The following is a 9,094-nucleotide window of genomic DNA, read 5'->3' as shown; positions in this document are numbered from 1 at the left end:
AGAATACTGTTTGCTGTTCATAAATCATGTCTCTTATCAGTCAGAGCGACTCTTCCGACAGCACCTGAACGTATCACTATACATAAAGCGTGCTCTTAGCCGCGCCTCTTTATAGTAGGGCGGGGAGAAGCCGTTATTTGGTTTCTGTTGATGTCAAAAAGTTACACAAGCGGCGGGGTGAGGTTTTACAATAGGTCGCCTTCACGTCTGTAAACACGGCTTCACGCATACATCCAACATCCACATCTACCGGTTCTACCTGCAACCACAGAGCCTTTCTCCAGGGGACTATTTGAGGAAAAAACATCAGGCAACATTCAATCGGTTTCAGTGAGGAATCATTTGACAGACTCGAACACGCCTTCTCCACTGTGGATCGAGAGAAAAAGCGCTTTTTTCCCCCTACTCCGTTTCAAAAATCCTCATTGAGTGAGCTGAGCATAAGTAATTGAACGCACCGGCATGTTAACGTGTTTGTCTCTGGTCGTCGCACACAAGTAGCCCGCTGTCCTCTTGTTTATTCTGGACCACGGTCGGGGTGCTCCGCCGCGTTCAAATCGCTCACATCGGTGTCAACTGGTGGACTTTTAAAATCTTCAAGTTTCACCGACAAACATTTGTGCCATGGAGCTGAGTTCAGTGATCCTAACCACAGGCAGCGCCGTCGGATTCTTCAGACTAGTCAACGCCGGAGTGTGTAAACTCCCCATACCTGAGTCTGCCTGCAGGAATGTATGGAAATGGAAAAACATCGCCACATCGTTCGTGCACAGTTTCATCACAGCGATATGGGCAGTGTCTTGGTAAGTTAAAACAGTTTTATATCGTTTTAAATAAATTACTTAAAATAGTATGTTTCCCCGTCTTTTTTTTTTTTTTTTCCATTTAATGCTATTTATGGCGACCAAATTTGTTGCTGCGGATCCCCATAATCTCACTGAGATCAGGATAAACTTTTAGCATAAATGGAATTAACAAACTGTATTAAAGTTGATTGAATTTAGAGTCAATTAAGTTTAATTTTTGTTTTTCATTTGAAATTCTTAATCTGAACTTTTTCCCTGTTTCCCTTTTTCAGCTTTTTCCTTCATCCACAGATGGCTGAAGATCTGATAGAAACTCACTCCGTGTTTTCTCATGCATTGGTGTCGTTTTCAATCGGTGAGTTGCACTTCAGCAGGGTTCAGTGCGCAGTTTCAGATTGAATGAGCTGCTGCTGCTGGAGATGGAGGGGAGGGTGAACTCAGAGGTGCTGCCATCCTGAGGGAAAGTGAGCAAGTGACATAATCCATCCCTGCTAGTTTCATTTTCCTAAACGATGCATGGGCAGCTTAAGGTCAACAGACTCATGTAGTTCATGCAAGAGTTTTGTTTTCAAAAGCTAATGAAAGCCCTTTTGGAATTAATTTAATGTCAGCAAATTGCACAGAGTGCCTTTACAGAGTTTGCATTCACTAAAGCTTGTGTGGCTTATTGTTTGTAAGTAGGGGGCAGACATTATGCAGAGAATTTTATGAACCAGCATCACCCTGAATGCTCTATTAAGTAACTGATGATATCTCTACAATGCTGCAGTATTTGCTGTATTGTTGCTGTAAGAGTAAATAAAAGGGTTTATCAGGGTTGAAATGTTTTAAATTATCAACACTGCTTTATCTGTGAATGAATTGGATGAAGATACAGCAGCTGCTGGGATGTGTTTTAAATTAGACTCTGTCCAGTTAAGCTTGCTCACACCCTGCAGATTATGTTTTTGACGTTGATTTGCTACCTGGAATCCTCAGTACATTTTGCCATCTACTCTCTGCAAATCAAAACTGGCATAAATTAGATTTTGCCTTATTTCAACTTGATTTCTCAAGCCTAGGTGCGCATCCAACCCCTCTTTCCTAAAATAGCAGCTCGCCCTCGTTTTACTTTTTCCTCATTAATGCTTAAAGTCTTCTGGAGCAACTAGTGGCACGTGAGCGCTCTAAAATCCACAAATTTATTGGATGTGTGCCAGGCAGCAAGGGCTCCCGGAGGATTCCCGGGATGTTTGACATTCCTTCAGGAAGCCCGGCCCTGGAAGCTGGCAAAGCGAGGAGCAAGTGGTTGGTATGTGAAGATCAATGAGGGGCATTATGATCGGTCCCAGGCACCGGGCGTAACCCCGTACAGTCATGTGACATCACCGAGAGAGCGAAGGCGCAAAAAAAAAATGTCAGTTGATTTACGCAAGCTGTCCACCGCAGATACCAGTGGTAACAGAAACACAAGACGCCGTGCTTCTCTCGAACTCTTCCAGTTGATTTTGCGGTTTGATTGTAAAACCTCAGCAAGTTTTAGAGAAGAGTTTTGTGCACCAGATTTGTGCATTCCTCCGTACTGTGTTACCGCACTGTAGACCTTGTAGTGACATGGCATAAATGATTTTCTGCTTATTGAATGAAGATCAACTGTTGTTATTTCATGCTTGTAAAGCTGTTTTCATCTGTTTTTAATGCTCACATTTCTGTGTTGCTGTGAATATCAGGTTTCACCCAGATTAGAGTGGTGAGTTACTGCTCAGACAAGAAAAGACATGTTAATAGTAATTATTGCTCAATGGGAAAATTTGGTAATTCAGTATAAAGGCTACCTATAATGCAGTGCAAGTTTACAGGCCTGAAAAAGCCACAGTAGCACGATGTTTACACACTGTTGCAATGCGCTCGATATCAGACTGAGCCATGTGTCCTAATCAGGTTTTACTCACTTAACTGAGTCACTCCATCCGAGTCACTGAGTCATATATCAGCCTGAAATGCTGTTTGACGAACTGGTTTAAGAAAGGACTGCCCCACTCATGTAAACATGCCATGGAATCTCCCTTGATCTCAAAGTGGGAAAAAAAGCAATTGTGTTCCTTCACTGGAAACTTATTTTCTTCCTCTTGTTCAGGCTGTGGTTGGTATTCATTGAAAGTCAAGCCATGTCTGATTGCTTTGTTCTCACTGTAGACATTAGCCGCGCCGAGCTGGGCTTTACGTTGGCATCATGCCCATGTTGCAGAAAGAGGGGGAAAAAAAAACTGAATCCATTTGTTGTTTACTTTTCTCACTCATTCATTGTTACACCTGTATGTTCTAAATACAGATATGTCAGACAATGACTGATTGTGAAACCACAAAGTCAAGATAAGAGGTGTTGAATAGTTGGCACTCTCACTGAATAAGTCACACGCTTCAGTTGGTTGTTTTTTAGCAACACTTGACTCAAATGCAACCTTTCGTTAAATACAAGTTACTGTTTACAAGGTTACATCAGCTAGGAGTTTTTCCTGTCCATTGGCAATGATTGTCAAGGGAATCATATGATGCAAATACACAATCAAAAGAGTGATGGCAGCGTTTTAATGACAATTTGGTAGGAACCCAAACATGTCGTCACATCAACAGAATGTTTCTGGTGTCAAATTGCCAACATAATAGGGTTAATTCCAGCCGCACCAAAGCGCCAAGCTCCCTCGTACCCCTCCGTCCCCAACCTCAACCCCTTCATTATTTTTTCCAGCGTTCTGAAAAGCTGTCGCCATGGATACGGCTGGTGGCGGGAAGGGGTGGGGGGTGGTGGATATGAATAGCCCCTCTCCAAGACACATCTTGGTTGCCATCGCTGTCGTCATGGAAGCAGGGCCCCCCTGACACACTTGATAAGCTCAAGGCGACTGTTGTCAAAAGAATCTGTTGTGTTTTGGTTGATTTACTGAATTGTTGAACCAAATGATGACATTAACCTTGGCCAAACGCTCTCTCTGTGCCCACAGGTTACTTCATCTATGACTTCTTCGACATGGTGCGGAACCAAAAGCTGAGTCAGTCCTGGGAGCTGCTCTTTCATCACATCGTGGTAGGTCTTTAAGGCAGAAATAAGCCCTGATCTTTCATGTAACACTTTGGCCAAAGATGGTCTACTTTTACCGTTAGGGGCAAGAGTTTGTCTGTTCTTTTAATTTGTGTGAGAACCAGCCACCCACATGATTTTAATATACAGCTACTTGATGGACAAATTATGCACCAAAACCCTGACACACCTGTCAAAAGCACAGACACACGAAAGACAAAATACCCGTCTTTCTTGTCTAGTTACAAAGAACAAGTGAGGGAGGAACAAAGAGACAATCATTCCAGTGTGACAGCCCCCCCCCTCGAACCAAGCATTCAACCTTTTTTCCCTCCTTGAGAACACTGAACTCCACCCGACTCCCTCAGTGTCTCGCCATCCACTTACACACAACACAATCTCTATCCGATTTCCATGAAAGACATTCATCTTTGTGACACGGTGACCCTCGGCAGGCTGGCATGTGGGGAGATATTTTACTGAGGGAAGAGCCGGTCAGAGAGAAGCCTTTCCTCATTCCTGCATTTAAACACTGTCAAAAAATAAACAGAGAAACGGCCTGAAGTGGCAGCACAGAACTCCATCCTGAGTTAAAATTTTTCTCTCTCACACTTCTAGCTGCCTGACCTACATCCAAGACTGTGGTGATGTTGTGTATTGCTTTCTGCTGCCAAGCTCTTGCTCTTGTTATTGTGGTGTGTTACTTCACAAGAGCTGTTTGTTTAAATTTTTATTGGAATTATCTCAGCCAGGATTGGAAGAGATTCGTACTGTACGGTAGCCATAAATTTGTCTGTGTTCAGGTGTTAATGCATGTTTAGCCAAAAGCATGTGGAAATATTTGTGTGCAGAATCGTAAATCAGGTCACTGAGGATATGGTTTGTGTTACATAAAAAATATTTTACACTGATGTTCCAGTTACACGTTGGTTTTTTGTGCTTACTGTTTTTAGCAAGTTGTTACTACCTCTGTTCGAAAAGTGCCTGACTTTGTCGTCTCTCTTAAATTGTTCCATGTATAGTATGTTGTAGCCTTTCTTGGCAAACCTTTTAATTGATTGTTCATTACCTCTGTGTACAATTTTGCAGAGAAAACATTGACCAAATTAGAATTTTGCTGTTAATTTTGGACATTTTTACTCAAGTCAAACATTGGTGCCCTTGCAAGGGAAGTAGTTTCCAGGTCGACTGGTTGATTGGTTGGTAGATATGCTACCATCTGACCAAATTCTCATTAGTTGTAGAACCACCTGTGTTAGTTTTATAAGGAGAAGTGCACTACATCGTTCCAGGATAAATACATTACTTTTCACAACTAGAGGAACATACTGTCTATGAAAGACAGTGTTTATCATGTGTTTTCACAACTTTAAACTCACCTAACCTAAAGGAGACTGTTAGGTCTGGCTCATTTTACATTTATGTTTAGTGAATAATTATTAAGAGTCTGTTCTGAACTGATTGCCACCAGGTCAAATAAGTCATGGCCATCTGTTTAGTTAACACAGATTGCCAAAAGGTCCAGTGCAAACTTTGCAACCAGCAGTTTGCATGTCACAGCTCAGCAGCCAACATGACAGATCCTCTAAATATCCTCTCATGCATATCATAGGATTATAAGTTGATGAAGTGCTATATATGAAAATCATGTGACTATGGGAAGGTGCACATTGGTCAGTCTGCTGTCATCATTTCAGTATAAAATAAATGGGTTTAAATGGTCAAATATGCTGTAAACACAGGCTTTTATGTTTGTGTATAATTCATTTAGGCTAATGAGGTTAGCAGGTAACGTACACTCAGTTTTCCTCAATTGGTTGGAGGAGGAGTATGTATGATGTCAGTTGGCTATAATTATCTTTGATTGACTACAACTCTAGTCCTCGTCAGTCATGATACTTTGCTGTGTAGGAGGGTTGTGAGTTGATGTTGACGTGAAGGACCTTTTGTTAACGAGGTTAAAGATAAACCTGAGTCATTTTTTGAGCTCCAGTGTTTCAGTGCAGAAAATACTCCCACTTATTCAGGATTAGTTGTGGGAAACGGCTCCAGCTACACTGCTTGTTGGTAGCAAACATAGAAGATGGACGTATCCCCTTTTTTCTAGAAGTCTTGTCTTTTTCTTCTTCACTTCCTGGAAGTCCAGTGAATGGACCCTTTGGCCAGGCCAGCTGGCTTCAGATTGTCATTAGAGTGTGGGAGGGACGTAGACTTCTTTCTCATTCACACGGCTCTCTGTGCTTCTCAGAGAACTAACTCTCTTTCTCTTTGCTCCCGTCGTTTCCTATTGTGCCATCATCAAGACTTTCATTCATTCCTTTCTGCCACGTTCACTGCCCGTCCTCCCTCAGCTCTTCTGCTATCTTGGCCTCTCTCTTTTGAATTGATTAGCTTTTTTTCTTATTCTTTTCATACAACTGCAAAAAGTACAGTGTAATCAAGTTGGGGCTTGATTTGCAAATACGGGTCATCTGAAGTCAGGAGTTGTCACAGTGGGTTCACACTGGACCAAGTTGGACCAGCTGGTCAAACAGTCAAAGGCAGCAGGTTGCTTGCTAGTTAATTTTCTCCTCACATAGGCAGCCTAGAGATTCATATTCCTCCCTGCTTGTCCTCCACCTCTTCCCCCTGTCTTTCACCCCCCTTTCCTACCATACTCATGTTCAGGATTATGACAGACTGAATCTAGATAGGTAACAGTGGGGGTGCAGTTGAACACATGGAAACAACATTTTGACCATAATGTATTTCGCTTAGTACATTTTTATCTTAGTAGGTGGTAACTAAGCAAACATCACAGTGTGTACAGTATATACCACGCTGCATGTAAAACCTTTATGTGTGACTGAACAAACAAGGTGACTGGAAAATCTGGTGGCGTGTCTTGAATGGAAAAAATCTCAACACTGTTGCAACAGTTGGTAAAAAATGATTTCATTGTTGTATGTTGACTCTGCTGGCAGATGAAAGCCGTAAAACAACACAGGCAAAGCATGACTTTTTGAACCATTTCAGTGACTGTTGTTTCACTGTATGGGGGAAAGGTTAGTCTAGAAAAACAAGCATGTAATAAATTTCGAATGACACAGTTGTGGTCACATCTGTCACCTGCTTTTGTGAATGTTGGTACATGGCGTACTTGTGTGGTGTAATGTACATAGTACTGATAGTGGCAGTAACATTTGTATTTAAGGTTTTAGTGTAGACCTAGCCAAGCTGCAGGACTGACTCTGTGGGGAGATTTGCTTCAATCGTACTTATAATTATTGCTTCTTAGTGTCATTACTCCAGTCCTCTGTGAGAGTTTAATCTGGTATACAAACATGTAGTGAAACAACATGTGGTCTGACACGGGTTTTGCTGATCTCTGTTGTCACAGTCTAGGAGAAATAATAAAGTAAGACATTCCATGGAAAGTTTTTCCCCCCTTCTTATTGACTGAAGTCGAGATTACAGCTGCTTATTTCTGTCTGAGAAAAATGTTTGCCCTGCCACAGTCACTCATGCCTGATGAGATCCTGTCTGCTGTAAGCTTGTGCTTTCTTTAGAAAACAGGAAGGCCTCATAATTCTGCCAGAAATAGGCTGTTTGTCAGGACCTAAAAAATATGTAACTACTATATGATATACAATGTTTAACAAACATCCATCCATCCATCCATTCATTATCTATACACCGGTTAATCCTCACTAGGGTTGTCGGGGGCTGGAGTCTATCCCAGCTGACTTAGGGTGAAGGCAGGGGACACCCTGGACAGGTCACCAATCTATCACAGGGCGACACTTAGAGACAGACAACCAAGCACACTCACATTCACACTTACAGACAATTTAGAGTCGCCAATTAACCTCAGCATGTTTTTGGACTGTGTGGGAGGAAGCTGGAGAACCCGGAGAGAACCCACGCTGCACGGGAAGAACATGCAAACTCCACGCAGAAAGATCCCCGGTGTCCTTGCCGGGACATGAACCAGCGACCTTCTTGCTGCGAGGCAATGGTGCTAACCACCGATCCACCCTTTAGCCCTTAAAAAATAATGATAAAATCTTAATTCTAAACTAGTAATTGTTGGAAGTTCTTTTTCAGTCATTGATTTAACCCCTAAAAACTCATCTCTGCATATCAAAGTTATATATTTAGAAGATTTTTTTATGAAAATGCCCCAAAATGTAACTCTACACCATTACTTCCTTTAAAATGTGCAGATCTATAAAGTCCCTGCATCTATCTCCACCCATCCCTCCCTACTCACTGCAGCTTGTGCACTCCAGTTCACCTACAGCTCAGTCCAAACACTGTAAAACTGTCTCACGCTACCCAATGGCAAGTTGTACAATCAGACTAATTCAGCCAAACATGTTTTAACCGGAACCCGCAAGAACAAGAACAATGACACAGATTTGTTACTTGTGAATCCCCGGAAGCCTGAATCGCTTTTTTGATACAGCTATCAGCACACTGCAGTTTCAAAGTAAAAATACTCAGCCATGACGTTGACTGCTTATTTTGCTCGTAATGTGTTTTCTTGCAGATAAAAAAAACATTATACAAACATGTTAAAAAGGTAAGAAGAAAAAAAAAAGATTTTCACCATAGAGGGCATTTAAGAAATGTGTAATTTAAAAAAATAAGTAGTTTTTGTCATTGTTTGAGCTGAACTAACTGTAGAATAGTTACTGTAGCACCGAAATAACACAATTCCCCACCTCCATGTTAAGCCTTTTTCATTTGCCCATGACTCTTGGAAATAGTGAGCTTGCAATTAAATTTGCAAGCCAGAGGTAAAGGATGCCAAACAGAGGCAGAAGGGCAGATAATTTTTTCCAAGAAGAACGAAACCATGTGAGTGTGTAAATCCCATGTTCTCATTTGAGGTTTTAATTGATGATACACAGTGGAAACACCAAGAATCCGTTTTGCCCCCTCTGCTCTCTCTTTGCCCTCTCACGGGGTTTTGCAGCATGTTTGCTGTTTTCTTCCGTAAATGTCTCTCACCCCTCTCTCATTAGGCAAAATGTAGTTATCTTCGCAGAGAGGAGCCAAAGCGAATTCTCCTCTACAGCAGATAAGGGCATCACAGGTTAATTGGCTACTGGAGATTCATCGTTGTTTCCTTTCTGCTTCATCTACATCAAATCTGAAGCAAACATATGGGCTCCTAAATATCGATGATGAACTTAGATTTCTACCATTTCATCACCTTTGATATTTGCATTAGTGTTATCGAATA

General features: G+C 41.7%; 1 protein-coding gene across 1 annotated transcript in view; it reads left to right on the top strand.

Moving 5' to 3' along the window:
• Nucleotides 1-242: 242 nt before the first annotated feature.
• The window catches only part of tlcd2 (TLC domain containing 2), a 26,736-nt gene continuing 17,884 nt past the window's right edge, over nucleotides 243-9,094 (top strand). Inside the window, exons 1-3 of the mRNA XM_008299905.1 lie at nucleotides 243-803; nucleotides 1,079-1,161; nucleotides 3,788-3,870. Of these exons, the coding sequence (XP_008298127.1) occupies nucleotides 625-803; nucleotides 1,079-1,161; nucleotides 3,788-3,870 (345 nt within the window). The 5' untranslated portion in view covers nucleotides 243-624. The remainder of the gene's footprint in view (nucleotides 804-1,078; nucleotides 1,162-3,787; nucleotides 3,871-9,094) is intronic.

This window comes from Stegastes partitus, unplaced genomic scaffold, assembly GCF_000690725.1.
Source record: "Stegastes partitus isolate 25-593 unplaced genomic scaffold, Stegastes_partitus-1.0.2 Scaffold1478, whole genome shotgun sequence".
NCBI classification, from domain to species: Eukaryota; Metazoa; Chordata; class Actinopteri; family Pomacentridae; genus Stegastes; species Stegastes partitus.
This window is presented reverse-complemented; position numbering and strand designations above follow the sequence as displayed.